The 19,753-nt window shown below is 43.4% G+C and overlaps 1 protein-coding gene across 1 annotated transcript in view; it reads right to left on the bottom strand.

The window, feature by feature from the left end:
* PCNX2 (pecanex 2) overlaps positions 1 to 12,436 on the bottom strand; it is a 300,964-nt gene extending 288,528 nt beyond the window's left edge. The window contains exon 1 of the mRNA XM_039248833.1: positions 12,284 to 12,436. Coding sequence (XP_039104764.1) covers positions 12,284 to 12,436 — 153 coding nt within the window. The remainder of the gene's footprint in view (positions 1 to 12,283) is intronic.
* Positions 12,437 to 19,753: the final 7,317 nt, after the last annotated feature.

Below are 19,753 nucleotides of genomic sequence, written 5' to 3'. Positions count from 1 at the left end.
CGGCACTGGTTCTCTTGATTCTCTTTTGAGATGGTAAAGCTTTGGAGGATGAAATTAAAACATACACATGATCCAATATAAAAAAATTACTCAGGTCACTCACAGTCCAAAGCTTCTATATTTGCTTTCTATACTTAAGATCGCTCAATATCAATAAATGAGGTAAAATCATTTTCATTTGATCCAATGGTCTGTTTAAAGTGCAAGTAACCCATGATGCAGAAAAAGTTTGTAATTATTACACAAATGCCACAAAAAATACATAATTGCCACATATATAATAAAAGAAAAGTTATCTCGGAAACAACAGCAATTTGAACTTTAAGGAAATCCAATACAAAGAGTGACACCTCGGTTTTCAAACTCCATTTTTAATGATCTAGAACCCGGCCACAACACTGTGGTGAGTTTATTGAGCTGGGCCTGGCCGCAAACTGCAAAAGCACTACCAAAACTGTGTCTTTTCTTACCAAGTTGGATTCCATTAGGGGAAAGAGCAGTTTGATCCTCCCCTGTGCATGATGCACCACACCAGGGACCATGGGAAATTCAAATCACATCCACGCCCTCAAGATTCCTGCAAAGTTGGTGGGGGGATAAGCCTCTCCTGAATCCAAACCTGTCTCCAGATATTGTGCCACTTCTCTGCTCCTTGGGTGGAAGAGCCATTTTTACCAGCTGTCTCCATTCCTTCACCTCCCAGGGCCTCTTAAACCCACAGCAATCTGCCTTCGATGCTCCAGCACTCGACTGGAAATGGTCTTGTCAGTGTCCCTAAAGGGAAACATTTAACGCAAGATGCCACGCTCTCCAGCCTGTTCCTTGCCTCACTCATACTACTGCTTTGCCTTATGTCCGTGTGTAGAGCTCCTTGGACCTCGCCTTCTGATACGTAATAAGCACTCAAATGTTAGTGTCACTTATCATCACCATCACCGTCAGCATCCTCTATTCATCATCCACCAAGACCACGGAATAATAAATTCAGATATGGTGTTTTGTGAAGAAGCAAAGAACAACAAAGCAAATGTTTTCATTGCCTGCATAGACAGGTAAAGATTTAGAGATCAATTCTTTGCTCTGTCTACACATTCTCTCTTGGAGTTCTCACTCAGTCCCTTGACAGTGAATATAATCTCTGCAGGGAGGATTTTCAAACTCTTATCTCTAGCCACTATTGATCCCTTAAACTTCCCCACACCCACCTCCAACTATCAATTCAACATCTCTGCTTTTAACATCTGAAAGGAAACTCCAAATTCACATGTCTGAGCCTAGATGTGTGGTTTCCCAGACCTTTCCACCACCTGTACTCTCCTACCTTTCCCGTCTTGGCCAAAGGTACCTCATACACCTGGGCTCAACCTAGATAACCAGGTGCCATGCTTGACTCCTCCCTCATCCTCACTCCTCCACCCCCCAAACCAGCTTATCACTAAATCTTATCAAAATACATTCACATTTTTCCATCTTAATGCCACCACCCTCTCTTGGCCCAGACTACTAAAAGAGCCTCAGAACTTCCCTTTCCATTCCTGCCCTTTCTCTAATGCATTTCCCGCTCAGCAGCCACGGAAAAATTTTAATAAACGAAAACAACGTATCTTTTACATGTGTTTTCTGAATGATGTTAACGTTTTATACTTCCAAAAATTATTAATTCAACAAAGATAAAGGGAAAAAACTAGAATTATGTACCCACAGATGGACCAAAACATATATTAAACGGCATAACCACAAAAACAAATAAAAAAATAAAAACAAAGAATGAATGCTATACAAATATTGAATCATTATGTTGTACACCTAAAACTAATATAATTTTAAACCTCAATTAAAACAATTTTTTCAAAGAATTAATCCAAGTAACTTTAGAAAACAATACTTAAAGCACACTATTAGTGTATTCTTTAAAAAATAATAATAAAAACTAAAAGCAATCTTGAACTTTACTAAAAGATTTGTTTGGGTGATGGTATAGGAGTAGTACTTCCTGTGTATATTTCAAGACTGAAAAAATTATATTTTTGGCAACCAGAATTCTCCTTGTGGGAAAAAGTAGATACAAACATGGAAGGAGTAAGGAGTTAGAATCCTTTGATTTGGGTCAAATTAAAGGTTTCAGAATAAACTCTCAATAGATGGATGGACAGATAGATGGACGGATGGATGGATGGATGGATGGATGGACACAGAGACATAAATAAGCTCTCCCAGCTCTGTCTACTGAAAGAGCCCAGAGCAAAGACAATCTAGTAGCAATGAGCACAACTACTATTGCCTTAAATTTTGATTTCCAAAGCCATTCCCCACTAAAAAGGATCCAGGGTCCTTAGAAGAATGGCTGCTTTTTCCAGATCTGGGCTGGGGAAAGTTTAAGCTAAGCCTGACTATCCTGGTGCTCCAGAGAGCAAAAAAGTACTAAAAACCTGCTGGGGGCATATACAAAGGATGAGAGAACTACTCAAAGAGGGTCCCACTTGCCAAATTTTGTGTAATTTGAGTATTAAAAAGAATGACCATAGGAATAGATTTTAACCCATCGAATTAAAAACATGAATCTGGGAGCACTAACAAGCACAACAAAACTACAGGGCAGAGGAAACGGGAAAGGTTTTCTTTACAGAAGAATACCAATAAATAGAAAATCACTGTTTTGCAACCACCATGGCAATAATTATTTTAGGCAACAATCAATTTATGTTACTACCATTGAGTGAAAGTTTTGAGGGAATACAATACTATATGCAGGCTCTAGATTTCCCCTCAAAGATAACTTATTAAATACAAAGGGGAAAATAGGTACCTTTATAATAGAGAAAGGTAGTCAACACCACCTTAACCAGGGACCACACTTAACAGCCTTAACATTGGGGAAGGAGGGGGATGACATCACGTGCCTACAATGTTACCTATCCTACAAGGATACATTACTTATGCAGATTTCGTGCCAAAAGAAGCACAATCACACATCTAATCTCAAGGAAATGATCCAAAATATCTAAATTAAGGAATATTCTGCAAAACAACTTTCAATGCCACCAGAGAAAACAAAAGGGCTGGAAGAACTCCTTCTAGAACACAGTGTAATTACGAAACATGAAAACTAGAAGCAATGCTCATATGATCCTTGATGAAATCCTGGATCCAGAAAAACAAAACAGAAAGCCCCAGCTGTGGAGGGCATCACTGGGAACACAGAAACTGGATGGAAATTATACATTAGACAAGAGCACTACAGCAATAAAACTTGTTTTGCACGTGATAACTATGTGGGAGAATGTCCTTTTTCCTAAGACATACCATCTGATATTTTTAAGAAGCAAGGTCTTGATGCCTGCAACTTATTCTGAAATGATACAGCAGAATCAAAATGATATAAATATATAAAGAGAACAGTGAAGCAAGTGTGGCAAAGTATTAAGAATGGGTGAATCTAAGTGAAGGGTATACAGTATTCATTCACTATTTCTGCAACTTTTTATGCACAAGAAATTTTTCCAAAGTAAAAATTGGGTAATAAAAAAAGAATATCCTACTTCAAATTGGACCCAACACACACACACACACACACACACACACACACACACACACTCCAAACCAAACCAAACCAAAACAAAACAGCAACAACAACAAAACACCAGCATCCGTGTGTTTCACTGTACTTAGAATTATATTCAAACGCCTCATGGTCTACCCATTTTTGCTTGGTTAACTCTTTAGGCACTTGTCAAATCTCAGATCGGAAGTCATTTCCTCTGGGAAGCCCTCCCTCAATACCAAAGTCAGGATAGGCTCTCCCGTCTTTACTATATACAACACCTTGTACTTCCCATATGGTAACAATTACCATTGTTTTATTTACGTCTATTTGCCTTTATCTGCTAACTTCATGAGGAGAGATACCAACCTATCTTCTGCCTGCTGTTTCCCCCAAACCCATCAGAACTCCTGGTACTTAGTTTGCCATCACAGCATCAGTGCTTCCCAACAAATAGGTCCAACTCTTCCTGGACACACGATACAACTGCTCTTTCCTCTCCCTCTAGAGGTGTGTGTGGCCATGCAACTTGCCCTTGCCAAGAAATCTGAGTGTACAGGTATTTGTCATTTCCAGGCAGGAGCTTCAAAAGCTACTGCATGACCCTCACTCTCTCTCCCTCCATCATGATGACTGGCAATGATCAGCCAGGGTGAGCCAACCCAAAATGGAGGCTCTATTAGCCTATTAGCCTAAGTGCCTACATGCCTACAACAAGCAGGACCCCCGGCTAACCATGTCCCCCACCCCCTACTGATCACGTTGGACATATAATGTGAATAAAAAGCTAACTTGGTAAAGCCAAAGAGATTTTATATTTGTTACATGGCACAAACTAGCACATCCTGATGGATGCATACGTGTTCAAATACTCAATGAAACTTAACACACATAGCCAAACATTTGCATTAGGTTAAAGATCGTGTGAAAATCTAAGTATTCTTTATAGGGGACAGGTCAAATAAACTACCCTTTACTCAAACTATGTAAACATTAAAAATAATGATGAGGCTCTTTATGTATTCATCTCCAAGATATTCCAGAACGTGGAAAAACAAGAATTCGTACACACAAATGACTGCATTATGTATATAACAAAATAGTCATTTGAAGTGTTGACCAAAAAGCCAAGATAGAACAGAAGCTAGATCCAACCAACTTCTGAGTCAAACCACATCTAGAAACTTCTAAATGGGTCATGAAAATGAATCAGAGGACTCCAAAATCTCTCACTCAAAATGAGGATGCAATACAATCCAGAATGAAAGGATTTGTGAAGATATTTGGAGGGACCATTGGTATTCACTGAGTCCTACATTGCTGCCTGCCACAATCAAGACAGAAGGGCTTCAGTGGGGCCACTCAGAGACTTAGTGTGGGTCCTCACAATCTGCGTGGGGAGTGGGAAGCACAGAAGACTGGTGTCCTTCCCAGAAGAGCTAAAAGATGAGAGACGAGGGGCGCCTGGGTGGCTTAGTCGGTTAAGCGTCCGACTTTCGCTTGGGTCATGATCTCGCGGTTCGTGGGTTCGAGCCCCGCGTCGGGCTCTGTGCTGACTGCCAGCTCAGAGCCTGGAGCCTGTTTCGGAGTCTGTCACTCCCTCTCTCTCTGACCCTCCCCTGCTCACACTGTCTCTCTCTCTCTCCTAGAAATAAATAAAACATTAAAAAAAAAAAAAAAAAAAAGATGAGAGACGAGCTGGCTCGCTGCTCTGATCAGAGACAAAGGGGAAGCTGCTATGTTTGAGGTTGGCCTCCCTCCCAGGCTCAGTTGGGAGGGAGCATAGGAGTGTTCATGTGGGCTGTGTTCGAGTCTTCGAGAGTTTGCTTTAGATAATGAAGGGCTGCCAGTGTGGAAAGGCCCTGCAGAAGTCGCTGGGGTGGATGGCCCATTCCGAGAAACTGTGAAGGGGTAAGCAACCAGGTGGGACAGAGACGAGACAGCCCTCCTGAAGGAACTGCAAGGGACAGAGCACTGGCAAGGAGCACAGGGTCTCAGAAGGACATGGGGAAGGGCCTTGCCAGAGAGGTTCAGCCTGGGACACGTGCATACTTCCCTCAGGGCCAGCTTAGCACTGTGCCACTCAACAAAGAACTTTCCTGCTCATCGAGACTAAAGACGTCAGAAACATCAACCACCACGTGAGGGAGCAGGAGTGGGAATCAGCATGGCTTCCTTGTACCCACTCCTACCTGTAGAAATGACTGAGTGATTGAAGCTTTGATTGTCATAAGAACTGGACATTTTGAAATCTCAGTCAAGTCCGTGTTAAACAACCATAGGATTTTTATTACTCAGGAGCTGAAATCCCGGGAATTGCAACTGCTTTTATCTAGGTGTAGAGAACAAACCCTCTGGAGAACAAATCAAATGGGCAACAGAGGACAAAGAAGGCTGCTTTATGATTCAGCCCAGGATCCCTCACACCAAATCTCCACTCACCTGTGTGTAAAATATCCTCAGAACAACACACAAGAGACTGTGTGTGGTGGTAGCCAAATGAGAGAGTAGAGACAACAGTCAAGGGCAGTTAACTTTTCATTAGATGGTCTTTTGCACATTTTCAGTGTTTGTGTCTCTTCATGCCAACATGCAGGACATAGATGCCTACGTTGTGAAACGACCCTCATTAGGTAGCACAGCTGGATGGTAAGAGAATCGACTGCTGGGACTCTCACTCCGGTTAGGTCACAACTGGCCATGCAGTCTCATGCACATTAACCACCTTCTCTGTGCCAATGTCATCAACCATAACATGAGAATAATGGCAGCGCATCTCTGGATTGTGAGGACAAGATGGGGGAGTGCACACAAAGCTCTCACAAGAGAGCCCGCCTTAGATGTGTTTGGTGAGCACTGGCTATTGCTACTGCCTATTCCAATAGTATATAGTAATAGTATAATAAATGTTACAGGGGAAAGATTCCTAACAAAACAAGGGAGGGGCACCAGGGTGGCTCAGTTGGTTTGGCGTCCAACTTCGGCACAAGTCATGATCTCGCAGTTCATGGGTTCAAGCCCTGCATTGGGCTCTGTGCTGACAGCTCAGAGCCTGGAGCCTGTTTTGGATTCTGTGTCTCCCTCTCTCTCTGCTCCTCCCCTGCTTATGCTCACTTGCTCTTGCTCTCTCTCTCTCTCTCTCTCCCCCAAAAATAAATAAACATTGAAAAAAAGAAAACAAAGGGAAAATCTGAGTACCACTAAGAACTAGTCCATTCTTTTTTTCATAGGATGTGGGAAAGAGATTCAGACAAGATGAAATGGGAACATGGCTGGGTAACACTTAAAAGTAACCGTCCAAGGGACTAAGAGGTCAAAATCAGGAGAACAGTCACTTGACAAGCATAAACTGCTTTAAAAAAATAAATAAACAAATAACACCAAGGGCATGAAAGTATTAGACATTACAATTGGAAAAAAATATCTGAGGAGAGCAGCATCCAAATATAACAAGTTACCAATTGGGAGAAATCTCAAAAAGCTCTCAAGGAAGTGGGGGCGGGCTGGGAGACATAAATACAACCACCAGAAAATTAGTCATAAACTTGAAATACTCGAACAGAAAGAAAGGGGGAAAGAGCGTTATTTTTGGAGGCCGCTCCAGAGGCCGGCATCCCAGGACCGGGAAGGTGCTGGTTCTTTTGCCAAAGACACAAAACACAACCTGCCTGCAACGCCCATGTGTCTGAGTAGCAGGAGGCCAGGACAAGCAGGAGGAATTTGGAGAAGGGTGTCAATCATCACTCAGGAGAAACTGAAGATGACTGTCCTGAGCGACCCCATTTATGGAGGGGCATCCCTAGTCCAGGGGCTGACACCAGGAAACAAAGCCCTCAAGGAGCCAAGAAGCCAAGACCTTTGCACACATAATCCAAACAGCTATCTGGAGTGGCACAATTTTATTTTATTTTTAATTGTTTTTAACATTTTTATTTCGAGAGACAGCTTGAGCAGGGGAGGGGCAGAGAGAGAGGGAGACACAGAATGTGAAGCAGCTCCAGGCTCTGAGCTGTCAGCACAGAGCCCGACGCGGGGCTCGAACCCACGAACTGTGAGATCATGACCTGAGCCGAAGTCAGGCGCTCAGCCGACTGAGCCCCCCAGGCGCCTCCAGAGCAGCACAATTTTAAAGACAACTGCATGGGATGGCTTCGAGCCCAAATCTAGAAGGCTTGGGTCTGCACTTCTTTGGAGGCCCACAGCCAGGAAAGGATGCCTTTAAGCATCTGCAAGACTCAGCTGCTTCACCTCAAACCCCAGTCTGTTTCAGGCAGAGGAGGGCAGAAGGAAGGAAGTTCAGACATGTACGTAAGTTATGGGAACACACAGAGGTTCCTGCATCTCAATGTGTGAATAAATATCCCCGAGAAGTAGAAACACCAAAAGAGAAAGTATGGTCCATGTGATCCACTAGCGAAGAAAGCCTTTCTTACAGGGAAATCTAATATAAACGCTAGGACTGACCAGGGTGAGAGGTAACCCTCTGAGAACAGCAGCACGTGAAGCAGTCCAACAAAGCCTCCAGCTGACAGGATCCCATGGTGGCTGAAGTCTGGTCCCCAGGTCCTGAACCAGGAAAGGGTGGCTTTTAGAAGACGCCATCTTCCCATAATTCATGCAAAGGGGTCTTCTATGTTAGAAGTGGGAGCGGAAGGAGGGATACAAAGAAATAGAAAGCCCAAGGAAAACTAATTATGTATCCAAATGGTGGGGGGAGTGGCTAGAGACTCTAATATGGGAGTCGCTCCTAATAGTACCTAATAATACCAGCTAGCGGGCATGGCGTGCTTACTTGGTGTCTAGCACTGTACTAGCCCATGTCAGGTAATCCCATTTGATAATCATGGCAAAGGAAACATAAAGCTATAGTCATAAAATAAAAGACAAGCTTTCTATGTGAAAATCATATATAATGTTACCCTCCAACGGATCTTAAAGAATATAGTTTCCACCCCATTTTTTTTACTCTTCAACTCTTGCCCTACTCAAGTGGGCCCTCCCGCCACCACGATAACCAGAATGCCACTTGATGAGGGCCTACTGCTTCAGGGAGTTCAGTGCTGTGGAAAGGCCAAGGACTTGGGTACAAAGGGACCTCAGCGAAAATTCTGAATTTTACCACCTATTGTCTAGATGGCCTTAGGCAAGTAGCCTACGGGATGTCAGTTACTGAATCTATAAAATGAAACCCATACTCTCCTGTTTACAGATGCTGAAACTGAGGCTTGGAGAAGTGAGGTGACTTGCAAGGTCACACAACTGATAGGCGGTAGACCAGTTCTGCCTAGTGCCGGCAGAACTTACCCAGGGTCAGCATCACACCCGTGGTATTCCTGTTCTATACGCTTCACCTAAATCTCTGTCTGTTATCCCAAAAGAATAAGTACAAGAATGTGTGTAGTAAAGGAAAGTTTAAATCTCTCTAATGACAAATGCACCTTTCAGTTTGTCCGAAAGAAAATCAGATTGGTAATAAATCAAAGTAAAACTCTTTCCAAATTATCCAAATTGGCTTCATGTTTTTAGTTGTGCATTTTTTAGCATTTCTCAAAAATATGTGAATAGCTTATAAATGTTAATAAATAACCTAGATTCCACCTGATCCAGGTCTAAGGAAACTCTAGGGCTCAGAGATAAGTTTGCCTCAATAATTAATGATAAAGCTTTAGTTTACATACTCAAACCCCTGATTAAAGTGAAAGGTATGGATTCTCCCTACAGTAAAACTATCTTGGTTAAACAAGTTTAAACTCAAACTGTGCAAAAATCAGGGAAGTTCAGGGCTCCTTAAATAACAGCACTTCAAATAAGCCCCTACTATCAGTGAGCAGCCAGGTAGCTTTTTTAGACTAAGTTCCTGTAAGTGGAGAAAATGGGAAAAGATGTTAACCATCACACGCAATATTTAAACCTCAAGACCTACAGCACAGAACCCTCAGCTGAGGAAGGAGGGTCTTTTATTGCTAAGGTCATGTTCGGAGACCAGAAGACCAGAGAAATCAAGGGATAACCTGCTTTTTTTTCCCTTTAAGATGGAATATATACTTAAAAGTAGCAGAAAAGCAAATGCATTCACATAAAATTATTCTATAATAGTTCAAAGCACACTGGCAAAAAGATGCAAAAATTTTGGTATAACTGGTTTGATCCAAAAAATCTAACATAAGAATAACATGATTTAGGTATAAGTTTTTTACTTTCTAAAGTCTTGAGAGCTAACCAAAAAATTATTTTAAAATACCATTAAAGAGGAACTTAACTGAAGACAATTTCCTATTTACAAATACAAGTTAGAATCAAGCTACTCAATAAAGCATAATCACGTAGAAATGAAGGGTTCTGATCATATGCACACATCAAATCTTATAAGGAGTTATGTAAAAATGAGCCCACATATCTAAAAAATGTCTGTAGAAATATACATTGAATGTGAATGTGGTTGTTGCTGAGGAGTGAGATTTGAAGTGGAATACATATTGCTTTCATTATCAGAAATACTCAAAATATACAGTGAGGTAGACAACATAGTGCTGGATGGAACAGAAAGAGATACAGGTTGATTTTATTTCCACCAGTTTATGGTGTATGAGATCACCATTAACCAAATGCAAGACACTTTGCTAGGTGCAACATGAAAAGCCAAGATAAATCAACAAAATCAAAACCCATAATCTAGAAGTCGAGGTACATGTTCCAACAACGAAGTACAAAGCGGAATTCAAAATGTGCTATTGTATTAACAGTAAATACAGGTATTTAATTTAAATTTAAATGCTGGTATAAAGACAAGAGAGACAAGAAATTAATTCTAGCTGAATGGGAAGCAGAGAAGTTGAGACAGAGAAGGATGGGAGATTATGGCAAATAAATGATGAGAAAAAAGGCGAGCGGAGGGGAGAGAAGCCCAGCTCATACTGAACAGTCATTATGTGCCAGGTACTGAGAGGTACATTCATTCATTCATTCAATCAACCATTCATTCATTCAATCAACCCTCATATTTGCCCTATAAAGGGCGTACTTATTATCCTCGCTTTACAAACCAGAAAGCTGAAGCTTGCTCAAGCTTGCTCAAGCTCACAGAACGTGTAAGCACAAGAACCAAGCACGAACCCAAGTTTGTGTTCCTCATTGCTCAGCTACAATGCCTGTCCAAGCAAAGAGAAAACATCAAGACCTATAGGCTAGGGGAAAATGATGAACAAGGTCACAGAAGAAGAAAGAAACTTACATTTGTTGAAAGACACCCACGGATCAGCTTCTGCATCTTAATGCCTTTTATAAGAAAATGCATTTGCTTTTCCTGAGACATGATCATTATCACATCCATTTTAAGGCTGAGAAAACTAAGGTTTAGGTGGGGTAAATATCAGGCCAAGCAGCTACTATGCAGCAAAACACAAATTTAAAACAGGTCTGTGTCCAATCCTGACTCAAGCCAGACAGATTGGATGGCCGTATGGGCAGGGTCTCATTTAAGCCCCAAAACACCACCATACATCCAGTAGTGTTATTTTTCTCATTTTACAGCCAAGAAATGAAAAATAAGACAAGGTAAGGAAGTTTCCCAAGGTCATAGTAGTGGTAAGAGGTGGACCCAAAATTTAACTCAGGCAGCCTGACTTTAGAGCTGGAATTCTGACCCTCTGGATAAACTGCCAGAAAGAGTAAACAGAGGCCAAATCATAGACAGTCTCTAATGTTAAACTTGGAATCCATCAGCTGTGCAAACTCACTGAAGATTTTTGCTCGGAAGAACATGATTAAATTACATTTTAGAAATAAAGTCTTTCAACAGACCTATCAAAATTCGAATCTTGGCAGAGAACATTTAATAAGACATGGAACCCCTTATCTGTACCGCTTCTCTTCAAGTTGAAACAGTGTTTCAATCAGGGATATTTAATTTACCCAAGAAGGTCATCGATGTAGTTATTCTTCAAGCACTCAATTATGGTAACCCTATTAAGGTGTCAAGCCCCAACTAGGTACTGTAATATTTAGCAGAAACTACCTTAGATTTACCCATTATTATATCTTCCTATAGATTTCTTTACATAGTGGTGTGGAAATTGCAAGTTGAGTAATTGATCATTGAACCTGCCTTCTCAAAGCAAAACAGGGAGGGGGGCGAGGGGGAAGGAGATAAACAACTGAAATAGGTTTGTTTTTAACACTTCATTTTGCATTTTGGCTATCATGCCCAGCTGGCCAGCCAGGAGGCCGAGGATTTTCCATCCACAAAACAGGTTCAACATCCCCCAGCCACAAGCAGAGTCTGACTCATCCTGACAGTCAGCATCAATTCTTAATGAATCCCAGAGCCCCCAGAGTCCTTTCTACTTCTTTTCTGCTAGTGAGTCCCTGTCCCCCTTTCCCTGTACTCCCTCTGTCCCCAGATCCCGAGGACCTGCCTCATTCCACCTCGTTTCTTCTAAATTGAGGTATGACTGACAATGCTATATTAGTTCGTGGTGTATAACAGTGATCCGACATTTGTATACCTTGCAAAATGGTCACCGCGGTAAGTCCATTTACCGTCTGTCACCTCCCAAAGTTAATACAATATTACTGACTGTATTTCCCATGCTGTGCATCAAAACCCCATGACTTATTTACCTCAACACGGTCCGTTTATACTTCTTCATCGCATCCCTTAAGAATCATTGCCAACCCTCTCCATCATGAGGCAAACACGCAGGTTGGGGTGTCTGTCTCCCCGGCTCGAACCTCCCCACTCACCAGGTGCAAGGCCAGGGGCAGCAGCAGCAGGAACAGCCACAGGTAGAGGTGGCAGCTGTTGGTGAACTTGCTCTGCTCCGGGTCGTGGTACCAGCCGCCGGTGAGCGCGGCCCACACGCCCTGCCGGAGCAGCTGCAGCGCCTGGGACACCATGCCTGCTGCGCCCCGGGGCCGGCGGCGCCCCGAGCACTCCGCCCGCCGGGCCCCGGGCGCCCTCGGCCCTAACACCCGGGCCCGCGGGCGGCGCCCCCGCCGCCCCCGCCGCCCCCTCCCCCGTCTTCCGCCCCGCGGCTGAAGCTCGAGCTGCTCTTCTGCCCGGACCCGCGAACCGCGGCGCCGGAGCCGGCTGCTGCCGCGGGGCAGGTGGGCGCCATGTCCGAGGGAGGAAGGATTTTCCCATGGTGCTCAGAGGCGGCCGCTCAGAGGATGCTCCAGAGGCTCCGCCCAGCGCCCGCCCAGAGCCGCTGCACAGGCCGCCTGCGGGGCGGGAGGGTGTCTGAGCCCCCTCCCCAGCCTCTGTGTCTTGGCCCTCCGCCCCCTCCTTTGCCTCCCCATCCTCTTATCACCGGTGAGAAGGGCTGAAACATCACAGATGTTCTCATGCAGAAGAGACCAGCCAAAGCATGTTCTTTTGCCCTTCTTATTTTGCTGCCTGCACCAAAATATTTATGTAACACAAGATCCCGTCATACATCACCGCTTGTAACTTCTCCCCCTGAGCACTGCTGGCACATTTCACCCTCCTGAATTAGCTGCTGGCCGCGGACGTTCTAGGAGGCAGCCCCGGCACTGCCAGTGGCTTTGGCATTGACCTTTTTGCCTCCCTGACCTTTTCCCTTCCTCCCCTCTGTCGTCCAACTTGGCACTTAAAGAAGATGACCATCTTCTCGGAATCATCCCAGGAGCCTCGGTTAGACCTGATTTTTATATTTTGCCTAGCACATAATCCAAGTCATCAATCGACTATTCAGAACGTTAGTCTAAGTCTTTCTATACTGTTCAGATAGGAAGACCCACTAGAAGGTATCAGTGAACTAATAATCTTTAAGTTTTTTTTTTTCCTAGGAGAGAGAGAGAGAGAGAGACAGTGTGAGCAGGGGAGGGTCAGAGAGAGAGGGAGTCACAGACTGAAACAGGCTCCAGGCTCTGAGCTGGCTGTCAGCACAGAACCCGACGCGGGGCTCGAACCCACAAATCGCGAGATCATGACCTAAGCGAAAGTCGGACGCTTAACCGACTAAGCCACCCAGGTGCACCGTTAAGTTTTTATACTGGTTTATGATTTATAGAAGATAAATTTCAAATTGTGCTCTGAAAGCAAGCTTTGGACAAGAGAGAGATAATAGAGGAACTCCTTATTAGTAATTGGTAACTTCAAGTAAAAGAGTTTCAGACTCTTGAAGAGAGCAGGCTTTGGAAAGGGAGAGGTAGAGGGAAACTTGTCTTGCTTAGGAATAAGCAGAGGAAGCCCTGTGTAAGTTAGGGCCTTTGGGAAAGAAGAAGGATTAGAAGGTTCCGTGGTCCTCAAATATGTCTTTCCTGTGTCACCAGTCCCAAACATGTCACATCTTGTCTCTGATATGGGCACCTGTGTGTGCCCTGGCCATGTTCTGGTCTTAGGAGCATTGCTCCTGGCTGCCTTAGCCAGGTCCAGTAAAGGCATGCCAGCCTTCCCATGCTGAAATGAAATAAGAGGAGGTCTGTCCTAAGGAGCAAGACCAGAACACGAAAGTCTCACTGGGTTACAGCAAAAGTCTCACGCAGGTGTGTATGCCATCAGCCTTCACCACCTTTCAATCTCCTCTGCATTCATCTGCAGGAATGACTAACCAAAATGGAATAATTCTGCTTTCTGTATTGGAATAATAATTTTCTCAAAGCTGAGAGGATGCTTGTTATATGGCCCCATGCTGGGAACCTACCGGGTGCTTTATAAATATTTAATGAATGAATCAATCAGTCAGCTCCACAGGAAGACCCACATTAAAGGATCACTTTCATGTGCTTGGGTCCAGGAGGACAGCAACAGGTCCGTTCCTGCACTCAGGGAGTGCCCTTATTCATTTGTGTCTGATTCATCAAATATTTATTGAGCACCTTCTATGTGCCAGGCATTTTGCAGAAGACTGAGAAAGCAAATATCAATAAAATATAATAATTCTTACCAGGAAGGAGTTCACAGACTACAAAAGAAGTCGGGCAAAGAAACAAAGACTTGCAACAAATTGTTCTTTGCACTATAACATATACAATTATACATATGTATCCTGTTGTCGGGAGTCACCAAAAGGACGTGATCCCTGATTGACCTGAGATCTGGGTAGGGTTATCCGAGGTTCCTAACTCATCCCAGTCCCACACGTACCCCAGCCCCACCCCCATACTTGGAATGTATGTTTCATTCACCATTTTCCCACTAGGAGCCATATCAAGGACATAGACTCAAGAGAGCAGTGTGTCCTGAGACCATCTGGACTGTGTACACAACTGAACCAGATTAAGGCCTCTGTATAAACTCTTAAGATTCTGGCGGGCAGGTGCAGATATTTACTCATCTCGGAGCCACCAAAACAAGCCACCTGTACAAGTTCCCTTGCTTATTAAAACTGCCACTGAGGGGCGCCTGGGTGGCTCAGTTGGTTAGGCCTTCAACTTGGGCTCAGGTCATGATCTCACGGTTTGTGGGTTTGAGCCCCGCATTGGGCTCTGTGCTGACAGCTCAGAGCCTGGAGCCTGTTTCAGATTCTGTATTTCCCTCTCTCTCTGACCCTCCCCTGCTTACGCTGTCTCTCTCTCTCTCTCAGAAATAAATTTTAAAAATATATATTAAAAAAAAAAAAAAAAACTGCCACCTACCAAGCTAGAATGGTCTGCCTCTTTCTTTGGTCTCTCCTTGCCAAAGGACAGGGGCCAGTTTCAGATTTCCCCCTAGAAGCCCCAAGGGTGCAAGGTCAGTTTCGTGGATCATATGAAGTTCTTCAGAATTTATTCTTGGTGGGATGCCTGGGTGGCTCAGTTGGTTACGTGTTCGACTTCGGCTCAGGTCATGATCTCACGGTTGGTGAGTTTGAGCCCCACGTCGGGCTCTGTGCTGACAGCTCATAGCCTGGAGCCTGCTTCAGATTCTGTGTCTCCCCCTCTCTCTCTCTGCCCCTCCCCTGCTCACACACTGTGTGTGTGTGTGTGTGTGTGTGTCTCTCTCTCAAAAATAAATAAAAGATTTTAAAAATTAAAAAATAAATAAACATTTAAAAAATACAGGGGAAAAAATAAGCATGTCTCTTCACCACTTTGATTTTCTGGGATAGCCTTAATCTACTGTCCTGGCTTTAATGATTATGCATGTGTTGGAGATGTGAAGTCTTTATATCCAGCCCTGACCTCTTTTCAGAACTTCAGATTTATACCCACTTGGAGGCCTCCGACCTCAGCATGTTCACACAGGTACTCACTGGCTTCTCCCTCACTGGTATTTCTCCTATTGCACCTTCTGTATTTTGGTTTGTTTGTTTGTTTGTTTTAAACCTCACATATTTATTGCTGAACCAACCTACTTGTCCAGAAGCATAGCAATAGAGGAAAATCATTTCCCCAATAAAACATGTCTACTGTTCAGGTAGTAGTGGTGTTTACAGTGTGACAGTATACGAGCATGTGACCCTCAGGCAGCATGAATACGTGTGCCATCTTATGTGCGATCTCTCAGAGACCCAGCTGGGTTCTTCTCCAGTGCTTCCTCTTGGAGCTGTACCTGATTTTATGACCAGTTTTCATCCAAATCCCTGGGCAATGGGACCATTCTGCTTTTGTTTCTTGGCCAGGAATTGCTTGCTTGATCCTGAAAGTCCTGTGAGAAGACAGGACCAGAAACAATCAACCACACATACCATGATGTCGGAGAAACATGTACCTTCTGTATTTTGGATCTCAATTGATACAGCTACCATCTACATAATCACTTAGAATGGGGGGTGTAGGGGCGTTGGGGTAGTTCAGTCTGTTGGGTGTCCAACTCTTGATTTCGCCTCAGATCATGATCTCACAGTTTGTGGGATGGAGCCTTGCATCAGGCTCTGTGTTGACATGGCAAAGATTGCTTGGGATTCTCTCTCCCTCTCTCTCTTTCTCTCTCTCTCTCCCCCCCCCCCCTTTCCTCTCTCTCTCTCAAAATAAATTAATATTTTTTAAAAGAACCAGGAATCTACCCTAGATTCCCCTTCTCTATCATCCCTCTCTCTCTTAGCACCTCATCCAGTCAATCATCAAGGCTTATCAATTTTATCTCCAAGAGACTATTAACTAGATATGCTTTGCTCTGTCCCTACTACCACTGCTTCAGGTGAGGTCCTCAGGACTTCTCACTTGAACTATCTCAGTGGCTAATAGAAATATGTAATAGAAATAGAAAGTCTAATAGACTTTCATATCTCCAATTCAACTCCCTAGGTCAACTAATATCTATCCAGGAAAAAAAGGAAATACCAACTCTTGGCTTTTAAGCAGAGATAATTTGACATGGCAAAGGGAAAAGCAGGGTAAGTAAATGATGGATAATGAAGACCCTGGTGATGAGCAAAAGCCGAAGCAGGACTCCTAGGACTGGAGGTGGTACAGTGAGAACCGAGAAGCCAAGCATTGGCAGCAGGAGATAGAGCCATGGCAGTGCAGGTTGGAGAGGGTTGGAGCCTGGAGGATGTACAGCTGCCTCAACAAATCCCTCAACAGGCAGTAGCGGGGGAGGTACACACGAATCCTGACTTCCCTTCTCCAGACTTCCAATCTCCTACCTCTCCCTGCCATTGATCAAACCTAGGTGGAACTCATAGTGCGTGGAATCTTGGGGAATGTGTTTACCTGCAATAAGATTACAGCAGGTGAAGGGGAAGCCAGAGTAATTTATATAAACCATAAATCCAACCTGGTTAGTCTTTCTTAAAATTTTTTCCATCACACACCCAAACAAACAAACAAACAGTTAAGAGTCCTCCAAGCCTTGTCCTCACCAAATCCCCACAAGCTCATCTCTGGGAAATCCAAACTACTAATATATCTTTACACACACCATTTTGCTTCATGCCTTTCTGCTTTTGTTGATACTGTTTCCTCAGCAAGTCAACATGTGTCAACGTATTTCTCTCCCCCCGCCCACACACACATGTACATGAGACTTTTATTGGGATTACAATTGAATCCAGTAGTCAATTTTCAGAGAATTGACATCTTCTTAAATATTTTTTATTACTTATTTTTGAGAGAGAAAGGGAGAGAGAGAGAGGAAGACAAAGCAAGCACAAGCTGGGGTGGGGGTGGGGGGAGGCAGAGAGAGCAGGAGACAAAGAATCTGAATGAGGCTCCAGGCTCTGAGCTGTCAGCACAGAGCTCAAAGCAGGAATTGAACCCACAAACTGTTGAGATGACCTGAGCCAAAGTCAGATGCTTAACCGACTGAGCCACCCAGGTGCCCCTTGACATCTTCTTAATATTGAACGGAATTTTCCAGTGATGAATAAGATGTATCCCTTCATTTGTTAAGCTCTTTCAATAATATTTTACAGTTTTCCACATAGAATTCTTACACGTTATTCATTGGCACTCAGTGTGGGCCACAATCCAATTGGCTAGGGCGGAGGGAAGCAATGTAAAAACTGAAATATTAGGGAACTGAGATTAATTGGAATTGAAATATTAAAGGTTATAGGGGAGCTGGAACACCACCTTTTCATGGCCAGAAACATATCCAGGCTCCTCATTCTGTAGGAATGGCCTTCTAAGTGAAGTGTGTTCATCTAGCAGCCCCTAAGGTGGGCAATATAGCTGGGGAGAGGGCAATGGCTCAGCTGTGCTTGAGTCACCACGACATAAACAGTGGACTTAGGTGCAGTAAGATGGCTTTGCAGAGCAGTAAAATTCCTAATGTCCTTGGCTTCCCGAGGATCTTTCCCACCGCTTCCCCCTGTCAACTACAACTCTAAAAAATTTTTTTCAACGTTTATTCATTTTTGAGAGACAGAGAGAGACAAGTGTGAGCAGGGGAAGGGTAGAGAGAGAGAGAGAGGCAGAGAATCCAAAACAGGCTCCAGGCTCTGAGCTATCAGCACAGAGCCTGACACGGGGCTCGAACTCATGAACCGCGAGATCATGACCTGAGCCTAAGTCAGACGCCTGACCGACTGAGCCACGCAGGCACCCCACAACCGCAACTCTAAGTGGATATCGGCACCATGAAGATTGCTCCAGAAGAGGATGACAAGATGGTCAGGCCAAAGAGCAGACCCTAGAGAACAAATATGAGCAGTCTAGAGCCCCGGGCAAGGAAAGGCTGACAGAAGTTCCCATGCGAGCCTTTACCTTGGTGTGCCTGCCCACTGAGACAAGTGAAGGGGTCCTTGTGCTGCTCAAGGGTCCATGCTTTTCATCTGTCAGTCTGTTTTCAGTTAATGGGCCCTGGTGAGGCTCATTCTTGCTCACTAACTATTATGGATGGAATACTCTAAAGACTCTGAGAAGGCTCTGAGTGTGGGTAAGTGGAAGAGGTTGTATCTGCCGGAGAAATGAAATAGTGATTAATAGTATTTGTCATAGACTTATGAGATTAATCTTCATTAATTTGAAGAGCCTCATTTATAACTGTGAGCAAAAAATAAAAAATTTTGAATTATCAAAATAATTAAAAATTCAAAAGCTAATCACTCTAAGAAAATGCTCCCCACAAAAATAGGGTTCTTGAAGAAAATAATAAGAGGCCCTTAAAAATTAGAATTCATATTCTCCATGAGATTTGAGGGAATATTGCATCAATTACAAACAAAATAACAAGACTTTGTTAAAGAGGAGATGTTGGAAAGTAGAAGAGAATTTTGGCTATTAACAGAGCTGGTGATTCTCATATATGAACATTTTTAGAAAGAGAGAAGGATGAATGTTTATGAACTCATCAAGTATTTTCCTGATTCCAAAACAGATGACATGACAAGAAAGGAAACCTCAGACTACTTGTTATTCCTGTGTAACAAAAGCAAAATCCTCAACAAAATATTGGCATCCTGAATCCAGTAACATATTAAAAAAATCTTATATGCTATAATTACATAGGATTCATCCCAGGAATTCAAGGATGGTTTAACATCCCAAAATCAAGCATTTGAGGGTGACCCTAATCTATGTGTTGCAGGGCACCCCACATATCTGCCACACTCTTGGGTATGCATTCTCAGAGCTACTGGAAAAAGCACTTCACTAAAATGAGTGACTATACTAGGGCAGAGAAGCTCATGGAACACAGGACAGAAAAGGAAGATAAAAAAGAATTACTATCTAACAGCTCACAAAACAGCCCAGAGAATAACCAATCCAGACAAGGAATTAAGATGTATTCTGAATATAATACCTGTGACAATTTTAGGGGTTTTTGAATGTTTCACTTCTTTTGACTTTTTGGCAATTTGAATTTTTAAAAAGTTTGTCCATCTC

The sequence above is a fragment of the Hyaena hyaena genome, unplaced genomic scaffold (genome assembly GCF_003009895.1).
Source record: "Hyaena hyaena isolate Hyena2069 unplaced genomic scaffold, ASM300989v1 scaffold_319, whole genome shotgun sequence".
Taxonomy (NCBI): domain Eukaryota; kingdom Metazoa; phylum Chordata; class Mammalia; order Carnivora; family Hyaenidae; genus Hyaena; species Hyaena hyaena.
This window is presented reverse-complemented; position numbering and strand designations above follow the sequence as displayed.